This window comes from Lotus japonicus, chromosome 3 (assembly GCF_012489685.1).
Source record: "Lotus japonicus ecotype B-129 chromosome 3, LjGifu_v1.2".
Classification (NCBI taxonomy): domain Eukaryota; kingdom Viridiplantae; phylum Streptophyta; class Magnoliopsida; order Fabales; family Fabaceae; genus Lotus; species Lotus japonicus.
Genome location: NC_080043.1, coordinates 86,108,943 through 86,133,158, shown reverse-complemented (window position 1 = coordinate 86,133,158; position 24,216 = coordinate 86,108,943). Strand labels below are relative to the sequence as shown.

Genomic DNA, 24,216 nt, shown 5'->3' with positions numbered 1-24,216 from the left:
TCCTTTGACTTTTCCTGAACTTTCTCCTTCATAAATTTATTTCATTTGGTAAACTCTTGTTCAGGTTTCCTTTCACGATACATCAAGCCTAATCGTAAATGGAAATCTCTTCCACTTATTCTAAGCTTAAAAACTTGGGTCTTACACAATCAAATTAAACAAGCTCATAACTCTATTACACATAAAATTTTATTCAAAAATTTATTATATCTCAACACACATATCTTAATCACATTTATCCATCTTGGAAGTGATTTTTCATAGCATGCATGTTTATATCCACTTTTAATTTTCTGTAGGTGATAATACTCATGTTTATTACCTAAAGAAAACCATAGCGTTGAGGTTAAGCAAACTTTTCACTTTCTTTTTTCCTTTTGTGGTGGTGAGGATGATGTGGTGCATGGGGCAGATTCTGCTTTCACTATAAAAAACTTACAATAGTATATACCTTACATGCTATATAACTCAAAAACAATTATTTTCTCAATTATCTTTAATTCCATAGCTAATGTTTATGTATAGGTTTAAACGTTTTCATCGAGACAAACTTTTATTTAAAAGAAAAAGAACCTGCATGTACTCAAAAGATGCTGAGGGAAAGCTACAATAACGTTTTGCATATATATATATATATATATATATATATATATATATATATATATATATATATATATATCTCTCTATGACTCCAAAATTGACCACCCAATTATAATTAAGGGTCTTCAAACCTTCAACTTGTGTACGAAATTAAACCAAAAAATGTTTGACTGCGCGCTAGTTGCATCATCAACATGATATGATGATATCATTAATAATATTAGTAAATTATAATTAATTAATATATATGGATTTATTAATGACAAAAACAAGAAACAACAATTAGTTTGATGTTTGTAAAAGCAAGTGGGATAGAAATCCTGTCATTGTTAGAGACATTGTCATGTTGTCATCTGGACGATTATTCCCTTTTCTATGTGTTTTCGTCCTTTCCTTTGGATTTACCTTCCTTGAGAATTTGGTGTGAAGTGTATGGACACACGTGCATGGCTGTTTTCTAAGAGTTGAAGCAATTAAACAGCGCTGGTCTTAATAATGGTAAACTAGCTAGCTCTATATGTTAAGTCCTATAATTTTTTCTAGAGATATGTATAGATAATGAAATACTTATAAATGGCATGACAACCTCACATCTCACATCCGATCTAACTTTTAAAACAGAATTAGGACTTATTATAACTAGCTTAAATTCGAAAATGATATTAAAACATATCTTAAATTTATTGTTGGATCGGATCACCTGCTCAGTGAATGTCTTGGAAACATGAGAGTGTTAATTAACTTAGTCTAACCGGCCCAATAAATATCCAATTATCCATAATGGAAATATGAGCATTCTGATGTTGACCTTCATGCTTATGTCTCCTCTTAGGCGTAAGAGGTGTTATACGTCTCATATTATTTAAAGATATGACTATATTGGGGTACTTGTATATAAATAATAGGAGAATTCTCAAATTTGAAGTGAATTTTTGAAGTAGAGTACATGCCCAAATTCTAATTTCGTCCCTCTTTTCCTTTCAAATCCATTGTAGGACATTCAGACATTTTACCCACACTTTTGTATCTATCAATCTTGTTCGGGGAAATGACCTCCACTTTCACTTTGACTATGTCCCAAAGAGGGACTTGAATGGCCTTGCTTTCTGTGGAAAATAAACATGAAACAGATGTTTGAATAGGAGTTTTTCCCCTAGTCACAATCGCACGAGACATAATCATTTTTTACTTTTTGACAGAAATAGTGTTTGAGCGCATTGATTGAAATGGATACAAGTGGATTAATTCAATTTGCAATATTGATGTAGCAAAAGGACCAATTCCGCAGAAGATAACGATTCTGGGTAGCTCACTTTTTTTTAAAGAGGTTTGCCTATATATATGTTTTAGCAATCAATAGCTTTTTTTCCTTTAACTTAAAATGGAAAATCGGTACATCAAGTATATAAAAGAGAAATTATTCTTGTGCAGTAGTGAAGTGAGAAATAATTAGAAAGAGGTTAGAAAGAAATATATGATGTGGTATTAAATTGATCGCAAAAGATGAAGAGAAAACACATTGTAAAGAAATATCAAAATACTCTCAAAGAAAAACTTATGAAGCAAAAGTTGTAAGTACAAGGGAGAAGAGGAAGCCACGTAGAAAAGTCCTTATATATATACACACACTCTCGTGTTGTGCAACCATTAATCGGCATACGAGTTTTGCGACGATTTTTTACAACCACAAAACACGCAGAGCTAAAAAAAGCGTGTATATATATATATATTTTTTTTTTGTGTGACGGTTTTTATAAAATTCCCAAGCTGCTGAATTTTTTTCTTTTAAATACTTTTCAGATTTCAAAAATCGTCACAATTTATGGATATCAATCAGTATCGTGACTTTGTATATATGTCTAACAAATTAATATCAAACAAAGTAGTATGAAGCATGACCTAAATGCAACAATTTGTTTCTAGCTACTTTCTATTGGAGGAGTCATACTCTCCCAGATAAACATGAATTTATATTTGGGAACATATGTGCTACCTTACTATTTAACATGCATCCAAATCCATGAAATGAAATGAAATATAATTTAAAGAAAAAGCCATTGAATGAGAAAAAGTAGCAAATTATGGGATAATCATTCCTAATGGAGATAACTTTCTTGCTCTGATTGACCTCATTATATGTGTCATCATACACCTTTGCCCCCCTTAATTCTATTTCCCTGACTTGACCCCCACCTCCCTTCCTTTTCCTTCCTCATTCCTCTCTCCTCTTTAGCTTTTCCGCCTCCCCAGCATCTTAGTTTTATTTTATTCCACCTAAAAAGTAGATAATTAAATTGACCCTAACATATTCAGAGAGAGTGAGAAAGATCCCATCTACTCTACACATTATTTATCTACCATATATCAGTAGTTCATGTTGTTAGGGTTGGAACCATATAATTAACAAGCCTAGCTACCCATTCTCTCCTAATTCAAATACTAATATAATTCCTCCCACCTTACAACTCACCTTTAACACTTCTTCTGAGTTTCTTACAAACTGAAACCAAACTTAGAAACATGCTTCTAAACATGGATGATGGAGAAATTTCAAATGCTTTCCCTCATCAAAACCCAGCCTCTTCATCTAATAATAACAATATTCCTCCTGCTTTGAAGAGGAAGAGAAACCTCCCTGGAAACCCAGGTAATAAGCTTCTTCTTTTATGCCTCAATCTCATCTTCTCTATGTTTTCTCTTTTCAACTCTCTACGATTGCAGAGAGGCTTGAATATTTTTAAATCTTACCTGAAAGAGATGTTCTCAAAAAAAAAAATTAAAAAAACCTCTCTACCTTTCTTATCATAAGTATAATCAAAGCAAATTGATGTTTTTTTTATGCACACAGATCCTGAAGCTGAAGTGATAGCCTTATCACCAAAGACTCTGATGGCCACCAACAGATTCGTGTGTGAGATTTGTCTAAAGGGTTTCCAAAGGGATCAGAATCTCCAACTGCACCGACGCGGCCATAACCTTCCATGGAAGCTCAAGCAGAGGACAAGCAAAGAAGTGAGGAAGAGAGTTTACGTGTGCCCGGAGAAGACGTGCGTCCACCATCACCCTTCAAGGGCTCTGGGGGACTTAACTGGGATCAAGAAGCACTTCTGCAGGAAGCACGGGGAGAAGAAGTGGAAGTGCGAGAAGTGCTCAAAGCGTTATGCTGTGCAGTCAGACTGGAAAGCACATTCGAAGACCTGTGGGACTAGAGAATACAAATGTGACTGTGGGACTGTATTTTCAAGGTAGTTTTATATATCTATCTCATCTTGTAGCTAGATCATAACTGTTATTCTTACAGCCCGTTTGGATGCAGACGAAAGAAAGAGCACTAGCTGAAATTTATCTTATTATTACAAAAGCTCTAGTAAGTCTTCTTTGGTCTCTATCCAAACAGGCTCTTAATTAATTTGATAGCTGTAATTAAGTTTAATGTAAAAGTGGTAGCTTGTCTTGTGGGGTCTGGAAAAAATTGAAACATGCAATTACTATCCTTATCATTGTGGCAAAAGAAAGAGGCATCGCTTTTTTCATGCAGCAGTGTAATCTCAAACCCAAAAAAGATGTAGAAAAAATGAACCATGATGATGAGACTGAAGCTGTGATATCTTTGTCTCTGACTCCTTTCTTTTCCGGTTTATGTGGGTTTAGTGCTTGCTGGTACCTCAGTGTATCTCTGTGAAAGGGGTGGTCCAGGAGATTGAGTGAGAAAGAAAGATAAGAGAGATGATAAAATTTGATATATCATCTGATCTAGAAGAAATAGAGATAAAGAAAATATTAATGATATTTAGATATAAAAATAATGTAGACATCTAATAGTTACTTTATTTTCTCTCATTTTTAGTTCTTATCACATCTATCATAAATCACATCAATTATTTCACTATTTTCTCCTCATTTTTTACTTGAGTGTTTGTTAAGCATTTACAATATGCAGATGTTTACAGATAATTTTTCTATAAAAAAAAAAAATTAAATAGAATGTATGTAGGTGGAGATGGGAAAATTCCGAGACATTAAAATAGCACATACATCTAAAGTTAAAAAGGAAGAGAAAATATGGAAGTAATTGAGAAATATGATGTTATTATAAGATATATAAGTAGAGAAAAATGAGGTATATAAGTGTTTGGGTGTGTAAGTAACGAGAGTATTTTACAAAAGGAAGTGTCTAATTGGCTTTTAGAATTAAAAGATGAAGGGGTCTTAATGCATAAAAAGAACTTGAAAGAACCAGTACAAATTTTTTATTCCCTTTTTGCCATTATGTCAATAGACAAAAGTTATATGAGCTAGTTAGGAGTTATTTTTAGCTTAATTATATATATGATTATTAATTTTGTTTTGATTTCTTTGACTAATCTTGGGACTTGTGTTCATAGTTGTGACCCCTATATACAAGCTGGATGTTGCAAATCATTTTGCTGTTGAAGTGGTCACATTAAATTAATAGTAGAGTGATAAAGGATTTCACTTTTTAAAGAAACACTTAAATATTTCTCAGTCTTTAATTTATCAATTAGTTTCTCACATTAGACTTAGTGTGAACTAATATTAGCTTTCTGACATGTCTATTTTCAATTTATTACCAATTTTGGTGGTGCAGGAGGGATAGCTTCATCACTCACAGGGCCTTCTGTGATGCCTTAGCAGAGGAAACAGCCAAGGTAAACGCTACATCAAACTTAAACAACTCATTGGGAGGTAACATGGGTTACACCTTCATGCAACAAACTCCCCTTGGGCCTACCATGGCAACCCATTTTTCTTCAATTTTCAAGCCAATTTCATGCACTGAAGAAGAAACAGAAACAGGTAACAACAATCATCAAACACCTAGAGGGCTATCCCTTTGGATGACTCAGCCTCAAACATCTCACCCTCATGAAACAATGTCGGCCAGTACCCATATGCATCATGAGATTCATAATCATCATCTTGGGACAACCACAAATCAAGGACCAATATACAGTGTTGGAAATGGAAATCCACCACCACCACCCTCTAATTATCAGCTAAATTGGGTGTTTGGGAATAAGTTTTCTTCCAATGGAAATCATCAAGAGCTAACTAGTACAACTTCACTTCCACTAGTGAATAACAACAACATTGTAAATGATGGTGCACACAACCTCATCAGTGTTCCTTCCTTGTATAGCTCCCAACAACAACACCAATCCCATCAAACAAGTGCATCAGCTAACATGTCTGCCACAGCTTTGTTGCAAAAAGCTGCTCAAATTGGAACAACTTCCTCAACTGATCCATCATTCCTTGGGAGCTTAGGATTGAGATCATGCAACAGTCCAAGGCAAGATCATGGGAACAGCAACAAATTCTGTGGAATGTACTCTTCCAGTTCAGTGGTCACCACAAGTCATGGCTGTGAGACAGAGAACTATTCAGATGATTTGTCGCAAATGCCCCCTGCGAAACGACGCCATGTGCAAAGCGAAGAGAGTGCTTGGGGACAAACTAGGGATTTTCTTGGTGTTGGAGTGGCGAACCATTTGCCGCCATTCATCAATCAACGGATGGATTTGATTTGATGATTGTGTATTCTAATTTGAACTCTTGATTTTTTTTTGGTTACAAGAGGAAAATATTTGAACTCTTGATTAATTTCTTCTTGTTATTTATTTTTCTAAATAAAAAGGAAAATATCAACATAAACACTTGCATTACTCTCTTTGCTCATAAAATAAGACAATTGAATATGAGATATGCTAAAAATTAGTTAATCATTGAATCATATTTTAAAATCAAACATTTAGAATATGTCATTTACAACATATTTTTTATATGAAAAAATTAATCGTATAAAAACCTTTTTAACTTATGAACTAAATTTTTCTTAATCCAGTAGATAAAATTATAATAAAAATACTATAAGCTAGTAGAGCCTATCCCTAATTTATAGGAAATGTTGGTTGTTTACATCCAAAGTAGCACTAGTAAGAAATGAAAAGAAGAAGGATCCCTAGCTTATAGGAAAATGTTGATTGTTTACATCATATCCAAAGTAACATTAGCAAGAAATGAAGAGAAGAAGGATGTTATATATCAAATGTAGTTGCTCACAAATTAGCTGCAAATGCTGTCACCTTTCGTACAGCAACTTGGTGGGATAACCCCCTGATTGTATCTCCCATGACATGTTTGCTGATTCAGCTTTAGGGCTCGTTTGGCACGCCGTATTAGGCATGATAGTATAAGCTTATACAATACATTATGAGTTTATCCATTGTTTGGTGATGACATTGTATTGTATAAGTTTATCCATCAAAGTCCCCTTATACGTTAAAATGACGTATTATTTAATCTATCATGTGAGTGATGGATAAGGCATGATAAGGTTGTGACGTATAAGTCACCATCACCACCACCCTCTATTGCTGCCAACTTACACCACCATTGGCACCACCACCGCCACCACCCGATCACCGCCGCCGCCACCACCGCCCTACCATCACCACCGCCGCCGCTCTACCGCCACCACCACCATAATCGTCGCCACCACAACCCTATCGCCACCACCACCATAATCGCTGCCACCACTCTATTGCCACCACCGACACCACAACCACCACCACCACCATTGCCTCCACCCTCCACCGTCACCGCCACCCTACTAAGCCGCCACCGCCTTACCACCACCACCACACCCTATCGTCGCCAACACCACAACCACCATCGCTGCCACCACCGCCGCCGCCCTACCGCCACCACAACCACCACCTTATCGCCGTCACCACTCTATTGCCACCACCGACACCACAACCACCACCTTATCGCCACCACAACCACCATTGCCTCCACCCTCCACTATAGCCGCCACCGCCTTACCACCACCACCACCACCCTATCATCGCCACCACCACAACCACCATCGCTGCCACCACCACAACCACCATCGCTGCCACCACCACCACCAACCTATCTCAACTGTCACCACCACCGCCACCAACACCAACCTACCACCATTGCCACCACCACCACCAACCTACCACTACTTCCATCACCACCGCCACCACCGTTATAATCACCTCCATATTTGATTTTTATTATATAATTATTCAATACTTCATTAAACATAAAATTGCATTAATTTAAACGATATGGTAAATTATACAGAGTATGTCCAAATGCTGGATAGTATAAGAAAGTTATCAGGGCTTATACTATCAGGCCTAATACTATCAGGTCTTATACTATCATGCCTTATACTATACGTCACACCAAACGGGCTCTTATCATCTTAATATATTGCAAGCTTTCTATAAAAAAAAGGATGTTATATATAATTTAATGTGATACAAAAAAAAATATTTAGTTTGTAGTTACCTTGATGCCTTAGGCTATATAGTTATGTATTTTTTTTAATTTCTTCTTGTAACAAAAAAAATTAGAGTGCAGTTAATGTTAGGTGTTTAAAAATCAATTGTAGCTAGCTTATAAAAAACACGTTCATCATCAGGACACATTGTTTTTGAATGTATTTCCAAACACGCATTTAGAAAGAGCAAGTAGGAATAAAGGGGAGTAATGGAAATAAGTATATATCTAGAGATCACTTTGCAGTTTGCATTGCAAGGAGGAAAAGGTAGGAATTGAGTGCTTGAAGAAGTCTGAAAAGTTATTGCTAGAAAACTATTGAAGGGTTGAAATGAGAGATATCCATGCATATTCTTTTGAATCCTGAAAGCTGACTCCTTTTATAAAATGGTGGCTTTAATTTTTTTTTATAAAGGGGAGGGGGAGTTTGTGGAGTAGTGGGGGCAAAGGTTGGACCGCTTTTGGACTCCATTATTATTGCCCAGTTTCATCTATATGTTGTGGTTGTTGCCTGTCAAACTGCACTCAAAAGAAAAGAGAATTTTCAATGACCAAAAAGCTTGATTCTATAGTACAAATAGGCTTTTAGCCTGTTGGTTAAAATAAACTGATTGAAAGTACCCTTTCATTCGACCAAACAATGCATACGTGTACTATAACTAACGAGTTTAATTATTATTTTTTTCCTTCTATATATGTAGAGAAAACAAATATACAGCAAGAAGTTAAAGAATGAATGAGGTTAAAAATAAAAACCAAATATTTTGATATTTCTAGATGCAAATCCTTGTTTTTATACAAGAACTAGTGGATGAAATGATACCATGTACACTATAAGAAAATTGATTTTTAGCGGCAGTCATTAGGCGACGGTTTAGTTTTATAAAAGAACCGGTGGATGAAATGATATCATGTACACTATATGAAAACTGGTTTTTAGCGGCAGTCATTAGGCGACGGTTTTGCAAAAAAATTGTTGTCATGGATAACTTTGTTGCGGTTCTGGAGACGTTTCTTATAAACGCTGCATTGTAACTACGTTTGACGCTGGTTTTAAGTTACACTGCGGTGGTTTCAAGGTCAAACTTGGATAATAGAAAAAGAACATGAGCTATTCCCACTTTCTTGGCCTTTTCATAGCTATAGCTTTGCTCCTCAATTGGTCCTCAAATTCGCTCACCCGCCGGAGCTCCTCATCAACGATATCAATTCTAGCGAATTCGTACTCGTCATAGTCTCGTAGAGTCACTGGCTCAAGCTCTTGGAGTCGGGCAACATGACTTAGCTGCGCAACAACATTGTCTTTCTAAGTACCACGAGATTCATTTGCGGAGGTTAAAAACCCACAAATTGCCCAAGAAAACCATGACAAAATGTAAATTTTTATATAATACTACCTCTTTGACAAAGTGATTTAAAGTTTGATTCTTATATATCTCAGTCCTCATAGTAAATAAAGCTAGATTCTAGTATAAAACAAGTCAACTTATTTTATTTAAACTATTTGTTCAATTATACATAATATATTTTTTAATAGTTTTATTCATCGGCGAGTCAACTCACCACTAAGTGGGCCGAATCGGCTTTACCAACTAACATTCTCTCGCGGACCAACTCAACTCGACCCACTTTAGACGAGTAGAATGCGTTGCGCGGCAGGGCAGGGGCGTGTTCACCCGCATTGCTACCCAGACTCTGGACTTTTCACAAATCTCATATTGTTTTTTGCATAGTCTCAACCTTTCATATCCCAGGCCCATTTCCACAAAAAAACTATAGGCCCATACATAAATCCACACCATGCGACTATGCCCATAACCTAAAGACAAAAAAAAAACATTTCTCGTCGGAGAGAGAGAGAGAGAGAGAATGAAGTTCACAGACTCGCCGGTGATCGAGCTTCCCGTCGGCGACGGCGTCCTCTCTCTACACCAAGACAACGGCTCCATGCACGTCGGAACCTCCGTCTGGCCATGCTCCCTCATCCTCGTCAAATTCGCCGAACGCTGGGCCCAAACCCCACCCGAAACCCCCAACCCTTACACCCACCTCCTCAACTTCGCCGGCAAGCGCGCCGTGGAGCTCGGCTGCGGCTGCGGCGTCGCCGGCATGGGCCTCTACCTCCTCGGCCTCACTGACCTAGTCCTCACCGACATCGCCCCCGTCATGCCCGCACTGAAGCGCAATCTCAAGGTGAACAAGCCCCTCCTTCGCAAGAATCTCAAGTACTCCATTCTCTACTGGAACAACGCTAGTCAGATCAACGCGCTCAACCCTCCCTTCGATCTTGTAATCGCCGCCGACGTTGTTTACATTGAGGATTCTGTTCCTCAGTTGATCTCTGCCATGGAGAACCTCCTTGCTGAAAACGGTGTCGTTTTGCTTGGTTACCAGCTCAGGGACCCGGAAGCCCATACGAGATTCTGGGAAGACTGTCACCGAGTGTTTGATGTTGAAAAAGTCCCTCATGATCATCTTCATCCTGAGTATGCTTATGAGGAGACTGATGTTTATCTTTTGAGGAAGAAGAAGAAACAGTGATATGGTAACGTTTTGAATTTCGTGTTCAGTGGTTCAGTCTATATCTTTGAACTAATATATAGAATATTTCTAGTATGCATGTTTGTATGCAAAGTTTGGTGTGCAGAACAACTTGTGAACTAAATTTTATGGAGAGAGAGAAATTCTTAGAATACATTTGGAATTTGGACAGTGTTGGTTGTTTAGTAATTTGATTGATCATCTTATTTAGCTTCCTTAGTTAAATTGAGTTTCAGAATAATGGGAAGTGTTTATTTAGTGCTGAAGAAAATATATAATTTGGTCATTGGTTCATTGAAATATGTTATTTGGATTGCGTTGGTCCATTCATTGATCTGTTTGTTGATAACTTTGTTAAAATGAGCTTGTTAGCAAGTTCAGAATTTTAAGGACAGGACAGGACAGGGTGGTAATTTTTGGGGATTGAACCACTACAAGCAACATCTTTGATGGACCAAATCGTATGTTTTTGGGGTTGCTTCCAGCTTGATTGTGCAGTTTGATAGATCATTTGATTGAAGGGTGGACCCTTCAAGCAAGCTTAGGTCCTGTTCATTCTTGCTTTCATTCTAGTGAGTAGAGTTGAAGAATGAAGAATGTTTTGGTAGATGGTTAGGTATAGATGTTATGAAGGATGCAATAGCCCTGTGGTCTAGTCTATAGGTATTATCTGAAGCTTCATGAGTACAAACTATATGGTTTCTATGAATTTTCTTATTTTCACCTTATTGTTAGTTGAAAATGAAATTTCCGTTTATCCATTGAATGTCTATAAACAACTTGTATATGAAAGTCTACCAGTCGACCTCAGAGCATGTTTTCATGCAAATCTTCTTTTTACTCTTTCTAGTTTGCATATTGTCTGAGATGGTATTGGAAACGTTTTGTGGAAAGACATATTCTTGTTAACAGGTTGTGCCAGAATGTTGTTCGAGCCAGTGTGTATATTTGACCCTCCGGAATCGGATGATTGTCAAGATGGACATGGTATCCTTGAAAACTTGAGCATCTATGATTGCTATTGTTGTAGTTTTGAGCTTTAGGTTCTCATGCTATGATTAGGGAAAAAGTAGTTCTTCCTTACAAAATTTCATGTCCAAATAATAGTAGAAAAGAATATAATGAAGATGATTAATCATGAGAGCAATGTTACGTATATCACACATAATTTTTGTGATTTGATTATTGTTAGTGCTACCTTGTCTTTTACACATCAATTTTCTGATTGTGCAGTATGTGATGCGTGACTAGAAGTTTGCTCACATGATGTGCAAGACGCTTTATCCTAACTACATAAAGATGCGAATCGAAAGGCAAATGCAATTTCCAAAGTTTGAAGGCTTTGCAGAGTACTTACAGTGGCTCAAAGTTGAGTGACTTGATTCCACTACACTTAAATTACTTTGTCAGTTTTGTTGCCATATTCCGTTATTTCAGAACAAACCTACCTAACAAAAACAGCTGAGGACGTGTGATGGAGAATGGTCTGTCGCCAACGTTAAAAAAGATGACCGAGAAGAAGATTTTGACTTGGAGAAGGTGACTATTTATGTTTGTTTGCTATTTTGCATAGAAACATAAATTTTCATTCAGTCCATCGATGTAAATGTAATAGTAGTGAAGCGACTTAATTGTTCTGTTTTAACTTGAGTCCAAGATAGGCGTCTTCTTCACTTTGTTACTTGGTTCTTGAAGTTGTAGGACTCCATATTTCCCGGTTGAGTGTAATAATTTTCTATCTATATAACATGTGTGATTTTGATCCTTGGTGTGAATCTCTGAAATTCTCCCAGTGTTGAAGGATTTGACATATCGATTAGCTGAACGAGAAGTTGGTTCAAGTAAGTTTGAACAGGTCTAGGAACTTTTCTTCAATCTTGATATTTAGGAGCTAGGTAAGACGTGATAGGATGATATTATAAATGAAATGTTTGAACAGGTTTGAATAGTTCTAAAGGATATCACTTAATTCGTTTCAACTATTGCGTAAAGGGATTGCCCGGAACCATTTGAAATTTTGAATCATGCTAGTGGGCAACCATTTAAACCATTTGAATCATTCTAGTGGGTTTACTGTATTAAATTTAATTCAACTGTAAACATTATATATTATTAAGAAGTGGAATACAGTTATCAATGGCAAAACCACAGAACAAAAAATACTCTATATTTCTTCTGTTTCTGAAAATTATGGAACTCTTGAAGGCTAAAATGCTTTCCCCAGGAATTGAAGGGGAAATTTCAGAAGATTCATGAACAGGATTGAAAGACCAATAAAAGCAGAAGTTTTATCTTAGAGTCATGTGATCTCCATATGAACAAGAAAAGCAAAAGTTTTACTTGTTTTCTTTGGTGACATTCTTCGAGTATTGGAATTCCATATATAATTAATGATAATCACATATATACTAATTGAAACTCAGTGTAAAACAGACATAATCTGCTTAAGGTAAAAGTCATGTTTGTACAGATTCATGGTTAGTATTCACCTGAGTAGGGACATGAAGCCTTTGACATGTATGTATGTTTGGTGTCATTGTACAAAGCATGATAACAGCTACAAAATTTTAAAACAAAAAGAAACAGAGAAAAAAGTTACAGCCACCAAATCTTCTTTTTCTTTGCTTTGTATGTATAATGTTTAGATGAAGCAATTTCTCCTTATTCTTTGCAGCCTTTTCCCCTCCTTAACTACTGTCTGTTATTAATTTATTTTTTCCATTGCAGAGTACAATTGTAATTTTGTAACCTCCATCCACCACTTCTTTCAAGGATTAATGAAAGGAGCACCATCAAAATGCGAAATTACTTGAGCATTGTTAGACCTATGTTGCTGTTCCCCTTGATCAAAGGATATGAAAGAAGAAGCATTACTGTAGTACTCAACATAGCCACTGTTATTATGATTATGATTAGCTACCTGATCGTGACCATTTAGTACTTTTGCAGGAAATGAGTCTTTTATAAGTGAACCAGAACCACCACATTGTCTAGGCTGTGTTTGGTAGAATACTTTGGAGACCACCAACTCCCCTTCCTTCTCTTCTTCATTGTTGCCAAGGTGGTACTGGTGCATGACCCAGTTTGTTTTCTCAGGCTTTCTCTGCTTTCTGTAGTTAGTGTAAAGCACCAGAATTTTCTTGTAACCTTTCAGCTTGCCACTGATATAGACTGGCCTAGTCTTCCCTGTCTTATGCCACCGGGTCTCGCTCCCATCGGAATCTGTGTGCACCTTTCTCCTTTTCCTTGTTCCTGTTGTGTAGGCTTTCGATGGCCGGTGAAAGAAATGGCGAATCTGGCCATCTTTGCCAACTCCTGCAGTAAAATTTATTGAAAGCCATCGTTTGGATGTTAGATATTCATATCAAAGAATACAATAAAACCAATTAGAATTAGGATTAGGATCCTCCTGTATTACATTCTCTCATGTCACATGATAAAACGGTATCACCTAAAGAACGAGATAACATGAGGAAACATGGACCTGATTTCACGTGAAAGGATTCTAAGAATATGTTATGAATGAAGAGTTTTATTATGGCAGATGTTAAGAAATGTGAAATGTAGCATGTTTAATGGAGGACTCAGAGTCCTTACTGTTAAGAAAACTCGAATTCACTGAAGTTAGTGTCCGTGATGGATCAAATGGTTGAGGTTCCCTGACTTCAGTGAATTTGAAATTTACTAACCGCAAGAAATCCGAATTCCTGTAATGGAAGGTTTGGTTGAAGGAACTTTTGAGGGCATGCATTTATAATATCACCATTGGATTAATTAAATGTGTGTTTGAATCCATGTTGAGGAAGAAGTAATTCTTGAAGAAGCTATTAGAGATAACTTTTGGGAAGTAGTAATTTTAAAAGGTTTAAACATGAAACCAAACATCTTGACTGAGTTTAATCTACTATTAGAAAATATGAAAACGGAAAAGTAATACATCCCAAGACATTTTTTTGTTGAAGTAGCATTACTTCAACAAAGTGTCTCCGATCTGTTATTTTTCCGTAATCACACTTCAGTTTCGTTTGAAATCAATATATAATGAAAACCAAGATGTATGAAATTCCTTATCAGAAATTCAGTTCAGTTCAAGACATGGAAAATCAACAACATGCAGGTATTTTGTGGTTTGTATTATTTAATTTACCTGGCAACTTCTCTGGATGGGTACAACAGATTCCATTCTCTCCTTCAAGAGTAGGAATGAACTCATCAATTAAAGGGTGAAGCATGTGAATATCAGAGCGAACCTTCGCTTCCAAATGTTCAAGAATCTCCTGATCAGTTGGATCAAACTTCACTCCAGCAGGCAGTCCAGGTAAGTCATGAATTCCACCACCCTAATAAATTAACACCACATACATTAACACTTCATATTTATTCGGATTAAGAGTTAAGACCTTTTGTCCCCGTTTCGTGTCTTCTTTCTGATCCCACCAATAAAAAAGTATAGACACGACAGTTATAACCTTACAATCTTACATAGTTGATTTCTAAATGACAAGACATAATTTATTGGTGGAACAGGAAAGAGTACATCAAACGGAGGACAGATGGTTTCGATCTTATGTGTGAACCCGCCCCGACAAGAAATTATAAATAGACACCCTAAGATCATTAACTTCACCAAAGAAAAAAAGAAAATGATAAATGTTGAGTACTGAACCTGATCTTGGTACTTGACATGGTGCCCACATGTAGGACAAGTTCTGATTAAGCTATCTTTGCGCCTCTCCACAATGATGCTATCATTGTCTTCAGGGTAACTGCACTCAGCTGTCATTTCCTTATTGTTATCCTCTTTCAATTCTCCTTCATTCCATTTCTTGATATCTTCTTTCTTCTCCTTTTATGCTGCTATGGAAAAATGGAACAGGAACTAAACAAGATCTACCTAGGGACTCTGAGAGATAGGTTGAGTACTTAAGAGATGAATTTAAAGCAAAACTTGTCTCTTCTAAAGGTTGTTCCCCTCATGCCAGTTTTTGTTGAGGGGTGGGAAGGAATTAAATTCCCTCAGCTTTATTTTGCATGAGTAATTGCAACCTTGTATGTGCTCTTAAACGAGAAAGGGGAGAGAGTGACACCTAAACATTCTAAATATAGAGAATGAAATTAACAATTAGATACAGGGTTGGTTAGTTGCACAGAGAGACAAGAATAAAAAAAATAAAACATTGCTTGGATCTCAAGTTTTGTTTTGCTTTGTGTATTAACTTGTATGGAAGTGGAAACTTGTAGAAGAATAAATGTAGATTTATTTCCCTTTTTAGTCTGACTAAAGGTATCTTTAATTAAAATTAAAAATTAAAATAAACCAGTTTTAAGTTGGAAAGGAATTATTAAAATATGGATAGAACAGAACATAGAAGAGTTGAGTGGGAATGGGGAAACCTAATGTGCAAGCACCAGAGAAGGAGAACTTAGGTCCAATGTCACCCTGGAGTGTGGATAAAGTTAAAATTGGAATACCAGAAAACTAAGGTGAGAAATTTGAAGAAAATAGTTTTCAGCCAACCATGATTTCATTCCTTAACATGGACTTCTCATGCATAGCAAGAAACCTCTCTTTCTCTGTCTCTCATTGATAGTTGCAGCATACTACCTATTGCCACATGGCTCAAGCAAACGCCACTTTGTGTCAATTTGATGTGTACATATGTGTAGTAAGTGGAGAAAATAGAAAACAACATTGGAAAACAATCTCCATCTCATATATTGTGGTTGAATCTCAGGGTGGTGCGTATGGAGAAATATTTATTCGGAGAGACATACTTACTTAATATGATATTAAAATCTCGATGAAATAAGTTTCATGGCAGCTGACTGTGCGGATACCTTGAGAACGCAAAAAACAATCTCCATCTCATTGCATATTTGGATAAAAAAAAACTAATTTTTTCTTTGTCAGAATCAACTCTGACATTGAAAAGTATTTTGAGCTCCAAAATTAATTAATTTTAACTTTAGAATCAATAGGACATGATTTATAAACACGTTGTATGTTTGTTTTGGGTTAAGATCCTTGTTTCTGAAGTTCACTCAACTCAATTGCTTTATCTATGTAGACCAGGAGATTTTGTAAGATAATGGGTTTAGCCTACACCGGAAGTAATGTCCCTACATTTATCAATGTATTGGATTTGGCGGTTACTGGGATATACATGCATTGCCGTTACAGCATTTGTGTACTGACCAGGAGAAAATCGTTGGTTTTCTTGCCTAGATATAAATAGGTAATGCTTGAATGCTTATATTGTCGAATGTGCAAAAATTATTTTGCAAAGAAGTAATTTTATCCTATGAATCAGATTTTATTGAATTGCAGGCATGTTTCAAAAAATATTATCCTATAAATCAGATTTTTGTCCGTCCAGGGTTAACAAAGCTGCTTAAATATTAATTGAGGTATAAAAATGTTGTTAGATGTTTACACAAGATTAAATAATTGCAATTAAAAAATGTTATATGATGTTCATTATATGCTTAGTTTCAATTTTAGTTCCGAATTTGGAATATTTGTGATTTTAGTCTCTAATTTTTTTTTTTAACTAATCAACTCCTTCTACTTTAAAATTAAATTAATTTGGTTCTTTAGCAATTTTCATATACTAAAATTTTTAAATATTTTTTCTATAAAATATTATAAGGTTTATGATATATTGTGGATAAATAATTTTAAAATTTTAAGAAAATAGTAAAAATTTATAAAAGCTGAAAGATTTAATTTGTAGTGCGTGAGATTGGGGTTAAGGAAGGAAAAGTTTAAGATTTTTTACTTTAGTTAAATATTAAATTTTAGTTAGTGAGTTCTAGGTGCAGAAAAATTAAAATGATCCAATCTATAAAATGTTTGCTTAATTAAAGAATGAAAATGTGATATTTTATGTGCAATGATCAAAGTGATAGATAGTTTTTTTTTTTTTTTTGAACAGGATAGATAGTTAATTGTAACGGAAGTTAATGTTTGATCTTTTTTCGGTTGCAACGGAATAATTCATGTTAGAAGGACTATTCCACATTTTAGCAAAATAAATATTTAAATAAAGTTTTCCATTTTACAATAGATAGTAATTGATCTTAGCTAATTAGAGAACTATAGGCTTTGCAGGGTCAGGCATCAGCTGAACGTGGATCATGATTCAAGCCAAATTAGACGGACCCATACACATAACATATAAGAGAATTTTTGTCTTTAATTGCCAAGGTTCGTGATACTTTGGTGCTAGATAAAGAAAATTCCATGCATGCATAAAAGCATAGACTTCCAGCTGTTGAAGCCTCTATATTATTGAATTACATCATTATATAACTGGAAAGACTAAAAGGAAGGATTTGACAATTTGAATAATCTTAAGGTGAAACTTTGGTTTTTTTTGTTTCATTGTGGTTTATTTCTTACAAGACCATGAAATGCCATGAGCAACAATGCAGTGTGCCACCAATAATGAACCCAAGTTTATACTTGGAGAAATCTCATTAGAGATGATGTGTTGAGGAGAAGCTAAAGGGGGCATTGATAGTGCTTCTCTCTGCTAGGTTTTATTAAAGCACCAGTCGTCACCTTTTTGGGGGGTCTCCTTCCCCTCTGGATTGTTTCCCCCTCCTCCATAAAGGCTTTTTCTCTCATATTAGGTGGGTTTTCTTCCATACTAGGTGGATTTTCTACCCAATAAGTGAGTTTTTTTTTTCTCTTCTCTTGTGTCTGGTTTCACCCCCTTCCTGTGGTCACACATATTTTCTCCACCCTTAATTAAATATTCCGCTACACATGCCTCCATAAAGGTTGCGGTTGTTTTTTTAACCACTACCTTAGCCCTTGCACACCAATTATTAAAAAAAAAAACATGATAAGGTAGTGGCTTTTCGAAAACTGCTACCTTTAGGCCACTACCTAATCCTTTTTGTGGTGTAGTGTTTGCGACTTCATCGTGCTACCATCATTGTGTTGCCGCCACCATACTCCTATCACAACCTTCATCCACCAGATGCGGCTACCTTTGTTCGCTATAGGGGTAAACTCCACGGCCTCCACCGACGTCTCCTTCTACCTGCAACTACTGATTGAGGCCACCACCTACGACAGTACCTCCAAGGTCTCAACACTCCTTTCATCCAGATCTGGTATTCTACTTGTTTTGGTCTCATGTTGTAAGGTGATGTGCACCTTTGTTGATGCAAACGAGAAAGCTGAGAAGGTTTAACATAAGTGACATCTAAAGTTTCAATATCAAATTTTTGGTTTGGCATGCAACAAATCATGTTTTGGGATGAGCTTTGGAGTTGTCTTCGCTCTGCCGCCACCGCCATTCTATCGCCTCCAACGTCCCGACCGCTACCTCCTCCACCATATGCTGCCACCACCTTCCTCTTCTATCTCTATATATCTATTTGTGGTTGACTAGGGTTTGGAGTCCCCCAAAGGTCAGGGTTTGTCTAATTTATTTTCCATGGGTTCGGTGTTACGTGTTTGAATCCTCTTGGAGTGTACTTGCAAGTAGTTTTCTTAATCTCCTTTAATTCTAATTCTGTTTATGTGTGTTAAGGAGTCACAGGCTTAACAGTAAAGAATTGTCTTGTAAGTTTTGGGTTGGGCCTATGGCCCAATTCTCTTCATTCAACGAGTCAGCTGACCAAAAAAATATGGAGGTGTTGCAAAATTTTCGTTGAAAATTAGCTCATAAGTTGTACATAAGGTGAGAGTAAAGTTTAAAAGCATTATGGGAATAAAAAGCCCAATTAGCTACTTTGGTAAGAAAATAGTCTGCAAACAAAAAGTAATGGAATGTAGTAAAGCATATATTCGTGTTTAAATTAGATAACACAATCTAAAGCGTATTCCTTGTTTAAGACGAATGGCCCATTAATTGAAACCGAATCCTCTATCTTAAACCCAAAATTGATTCTTTTCCAATGGCAAAAAAAGAAGGGGTATTGATTCTTTTCCATAAGTAAGCCCTACACTGCACTTTTTCCCTCTCTGTCTTTCAGTATGATAACGTCATTTGCTAACAAAATATGATATCATCATTCTCAAGAAAATGCATAGGTCACCCTCATTCATCATGCCCCCAATGAATAATGATTTGTAGCCTCTAGACATTATAGACATCTCACAAACACCTCATTTTTCTATTAATCTATCTTTTCTAACAGATATCATATCAATTGTTTCTGCATTATACAGATGATTACTCATCATTTTCCAAAGAACAACCTTGGTTAGAAAGTAAATTAAGGAAAATGCGTTCTGATCTTAATCAATCAATATCTTCTGTTGTAGTATATTAAAATTGAGATTTGAGGTGAGCTGAAGTATCTCAACTTAGGTAGATGTCGTGTATAAGACAAATTCCCTGTTTTAAATTGTTTTATCTGGAAAAATCTTGATCAACCGCATAAATAATCATGCACAATTCCTATCAAAAACTAATAATAACCAGTCCTCCAAAAAGGACATGACTGGCTAAGCATGTTTGTCTCTGATGCCAAAATTATTTTTAACATGCCATGTGACGCCATCAAATCACATTAACACTATTTTAACTTTTGTCCCATCTGCTACTAATCAGTAGCTGAGACAATGCTATTGTCGATATAGGTATGGGACTTGGATAATAGTCATAGTCAATTATTGATGACCAGAAACATAAGCAGACAAGAAAAGTAGATATGGACAGAGAAACATGTTGTAAGCATTTGCAGATAACCACTTCCTGCATGATTATTATAGTTTAATACCATGTAGATATTCTATTAGAGGATTTTGAATTTTAGGTAGGAAATAGATAGAGTGGGCATTGACAGAACTTGGAACTTTTACCATTTCATACAATTGTTGTTCTAACTACTATCACCTAATTATCAAGATCCAAGAACTAATATTCAATTAGTACCAAATTTGAAGTGAAAATTGGGGTAGTTGTTGCTAAGCATCTTCTTGATAGTAAGGAGCGAGTTTTCCACTTCTGGATTTGGGAACTGCAGTTGCTTCCTGCAGCATTTTCACCACTCTACGCATTGAAGGGCGATTTATAGGAATTGAGCTTGTGCAGAGAAGCCCTATGCTCAGCACCTTGCTGATTTCTTCCTTGTATTTCAAATCAAGTGTGGAATCAATCACATGATTCTGTGCTTCATGTTCTAATGTGGAGGAAACCCAATTCACCAGATCTTTTTCCCCATTCTCTGGATCAATTGGAGGTTTCCCGGTTACCAACTCCAAAATGACCACACCAAAGCTATAAATATCACTCTTTTCGTTCACCCGAAGAGTATAAGCATATTCTGCATCACGTTGAGCAAGACACATTTACTCATAAGTTAAGAAGCTTATAACTAGAACTAGTTCAAAGTTCAAACATGCTATTATACAAACTAAATTAACATATAGAATCTATAAGCGAATTGATTTGCCTACCATATGCTGCAGTTTAAGGTTTATTGTATATAGGATAAATTTACTAAGTATCAAAACAAAATTCAATGTTAAGGTTGTACCTGGTGCAATGTAACCATATGATCCAGCTATCACAGACATTGATTCTGCCCCTTGGTTAACTCCCCTGACAATTTTGGCAACTCCAAAATCTGCAACTTTCGCTCCAAACTCTCCATCTAGCAAGATATTGCTAGATTTCACATCCCTGTGAACAATAGGGGGTGCACAATCATGATGTAAATAAGAAAGCCCCTCAGCAGCATCAAAAGCAATTTTATATCTAGTTGGCCAATCCAACAAGTTTTTCTTGCTGCTGTGCAACAAATCAGCTAAGCTCCCATTTGGCATGTACTCATAAACTAGGAGCTTGCTATCCCCACTGCTGCAGCAACACCATAACCTCACAATATTCTTGTGCCGAATCTTTCCCAGGGTTTCAACTTCAGCTTCAAATCCGTCAATTCCATTAGTTGCTCCCCACAATTTCTTCACCGCCACCACCTCAGCGTTACTCAGCACCACTTTGTAAACCTTCCCTGAAGCTCCACTGCCTATTACATTATCTTCACTCATCAATTTAACAATCTCATGCTCACTGAAGCCTAGCTTATGAAATGACCTCCACTTTGAAATTTTAAATCCCTTTTTCATCTTCTTGAAATTCTTGAATTTAAAGTAAAACCAGGCCACCCCAGTGATTAACACAATCCCAGCAAGTACAAATATGAACCACAAAATCCACGCGTACTTCTTATTCCTACTCTCGCCCAAGCCTGGACACAGTCCAGGGAGATCACCACAGAGGCCTGTATTTCCTAGAAAACTCTCCTTATAATTCTCATTGGCATAAAGAGGAGGGATCTCCCCAGAAAGCTGGTTGTTTGACAAATTCAGGAAATCAAGCTTCAAATTCTGCAGCTCAATTGGAATTTCACCAGATAACAAATTTCCAGAGAGATCAAGAAAATTAAGCCCTGGCAAGGTTCCTAATTCATTAGGAATATTCCCACCTAACCTGTTATTTGCCAAATCAAGCTCATTGAGCTTCTTCCAATCACCAACCCCCTGAGGAATTTCTCCAGAAAGTTGATTGTCCCTAAGAACAAGCCTTCCTAACTGGTTCAGCTTGGTCATGCTAACCGGAATCGAACCAGTAAGACTATTATGGCTGGCCACAAACTCTCCCAGATTATTCAAAGACCCAATTGCCTCAGGAATCAACCCAGAAAACTGATTCTTCGAAAGCAACAAAATTGACAGATTCTGAGCACCAGAAATCGCATTTGAAATCGACCCAGAAAGCGAATTTTCAACAAGCTCAAGCAGACGCAAATGGGGCAGGCCCCAAATTCCATCAGGAACAACACCAGAGAGGTTATTGTTCCCAATCCTAACCCTCGTTAAGCTCGTGCAGTTCCCCAGACTCATCGGAATCCCCCCGGAAAATGAATTGTAAAGCAGTAGAAGCTCCTGCAACGCTCCTCGCCAGCACAAGCTCGCCGGAATCTCGCCGGAAAATCGGTTATACGAAACGTCGATGATCTCCAGCTGCGAGTTGCTTCCTAGATCATTGGGTAACTCACCCGAGAGCGTGTTGTTGAATAGCATGAGCTCGTACAAGCTCTCAGACCCTGCTATGCACTCCGGCAGAGAACCCTGGAGCTGGTTCACGTCCAAGTAGAGAGAGCCCAGTTTCTTCAGCTTGCAAAACTCGTCTGGAATCGTCCCGGTTAACTCGTTATACGAAGCGTCGAATCGTTCTAACCGGGTCAGGTTGACGATTCCGGCGCGAGGTAACTCGCCGGAGAGGGAGTTCTGGTAGATTTCGATTTGCACAATGCTGTTCAGCTCGGCGAAAAGGGCTTCCAGTAAGGTCCCGGTGAGCATGTTTTGTGACAGGTCGAGGTTGCGGAGGCGAGAGAGGTTTCCCAGAGAGACCGGGATGGGACCCGCCAGGTTGCAGCCGGCGAGCCAGAGGTCCTCGAGGTTGGTGAGGTTTCCGAGGGAGGCGGGGATGGTTCCAGTGAGGAGGTTGTTGTAAGCGAGATGAAGCTCTTGGAGGGTGGAGATGTTTCCGAGGGTGGCGGGGATGGTTCCGGTGAGGAGGTTGGAGACGAGGGAGAGGGAGTGGAGGTGTTGGAAGTTGCCGAAGGTGGTTGGGATGCTGCCGGAGAAGTTGTTGAAGGAGAGGTCGAGGAGGCGGAGGTGGGGGAGGTTCGGGAGCGTGTCGGGGATGGGGCCGGAGAAGAGGTTGAGGGAGAGGTTGAGGTGGTTGAGGGAGGTGCAGGCGGAGAGGGCGGTGGTGGAGAGGGAGGAGTTGAGGTTGTTGTTGGAGAGGGAGAGAGAGGTGAGAGAGGGGAGGCGGCAGAGGGTGGTGGGGAAGTGGCCGGAGAGCTGGGAGTTGTCGAGGTGGAGGGAGGTGACGGCGGCGGAGATGGGGTGGCAGGAGACGCCAGTCCAGTTGCAGGGGGTGGTGTCGGTTGGGTTCCAATTGGAGAGGAAATTGGAAGGGTCAGAGAGATGGAGCTTGGCCTTTAGGAGGAAGAGACCTTCTTGGTTGAGAGAGACTGAGAATGAGAGTGAGAGGAGCACATTCAGGAAGAGAAGCTTAAGCATGGTGATTGTTGACATGACTGCCTCTACTATGTGTGTGTGGTACTGTGAAATTGTTGTCAAATGGTGAGTGAGAGTGAGAGTTTGGGATTCATGGAGATTAGAGTTGAGAGTTGAGGGGGATTGATACAAATGCATGCATGACCAAGGTGGGAAAAGTTTGCTCCCATTCTTGCTACCTAATTGCTATGGCTTGTTTAGGAAATCAATGATGCACTTTGCACAAATGATATGGCTGTTTAAAACCACTAGCACTCATGAGGGGTGACAACAAAAAAAACAATACATTTTCTAATATATAGTGATTCGTGCACACTTCATTTTATCTTCTATTTCATTTCTATATATTTTTCTTTCTTTCTTTTGTATCGTGTCTCAAATCATATTGTTCATTTCTTTTCTTATTTACCTAAAGTAGAGGTGGAAATGAAAGATAAACACAACATTATTCTTAGATTATGGTACTCTTGCTCATTGCTAAAAAGAGAATAAATAAATATATTATGGACTGCAATTTATTTTGTTAATTTAAAAACAATATATTATTTATGCTCATATTTTATTCTTTCTCAATTTATTGTTCTCCAACAAATTCTCACCAACCAGGATTAAGCATATGAAACTAACATTTTTAGTCTAGTAAAAATGTTATTATTATTTTCAAAAAAAAATGTTATTATTAA

General features: G+C 37.4%; 4 protein-coding genes across 5 annotated transcripts; 2 read left to right on the top strand and 2 right to left on the bottom strand.

The window, feature by feature from the left end:
- The first annotated feature begins 2,780 nt into the window (after positions 1-2,780).
- Positions 2,781-6,276, top strand: LOC130746837 (zinc finger protein NUTCRACKER-like). The gene is made up of 3 exons (XM_057599579.1): positions 2,781-3,247; positions 3,449-3,845; positions 5,210-6,276. Exons 1-3 carry the CDS (start codon positions 3,121-3,123, stop codon positions 6,150-6,152), a joined length of 1,467 nt encoding a protein of 488 aa, XP_057455562.1. The 5' UTR covers positions 2,781-3,120; the 3' UTR covers positions 6,153-6,276.
- Positions 6,277-9,762: 3,486 nt separating this feature from the next.
- Positions 9,763-12,243, top strand: LOC130746836 (uncharacterized). 2 transcript variants are annotated; one of them, XR_009022230.1, is made up of 3 exons: positions 9,763-10,483; positions 11,392-11,466; positions 11,713-12,243. XR_009022230.1 is itself a non-coding variant. In XM_057599578.1 (2 exons), exon 1 carries the CDS (start codon positions 9,808-9,810, stop codon positions 10,477-10,479), a length of 672 nt encoding a protein of 223 aa, XP_057455561.1. In that variant the 5' UTR covers positions 9,763-9,807; the 3' UTR covers positions 10,480-10,483; positions 11,713-12,243. The 2 variants fall into 2 exon arrangements, 1 of the variants encoding a protein (XP_057455561.1); XM_057599578.1 differs by lacking the exon at positions 11,392-11,466.
- Positions 12,244-12,904: 661 nt separating this feature from the next.
- LOC130746835 (NAC domain-containing protein 73-like) lies at positions 12,905-15,557 on the bottom strand. The gene is made up of 3 exons (XM_057599577.1): positions 15,146-15,557; positions 14,627-14,819; positions 12,905-13,794 (listed from the first exon to the last, which is right to left on the bottom strand). The coding sequence occupies exons 1-3, from the start codon at positions 15,260-15,262 to the stop codon at positions 13,247-13,249; spliced, it is 858 nt and encodes a 285-aa protein (XP_057455560.1). The 5' UTR covers positions 15,263-15,557; the 3' UTR covers positions 12,905-13,246.
- Positions 15,558-20,154: 4,597 nt separating this feature from the next.
- LOC130746834 (receptor-like protein kinase HSL1) lies at positions 20,155-23,793 on the bottom strand. Its single transcript, XM_057599576.1, has 2 exons — positions 20,980-23,793; positions 20,155-20,766 (listed from the first exon to the last, which is right to left on the bottom strand). The coding sequence occupies exons 1-2, from the start codon at positions 23,669-23,671 to the stop codon at positions 20,408-20,410; spliced, it is 3,051 nt and encodes a 1,016-aa protein (XP_057455559.1). The 5' UTR covers positions 23,672-23,793; the 3' UTR covers positions 20,155-20,407.
- Positions 23,794-24,216: the final 423 nt, after the last annotated feature.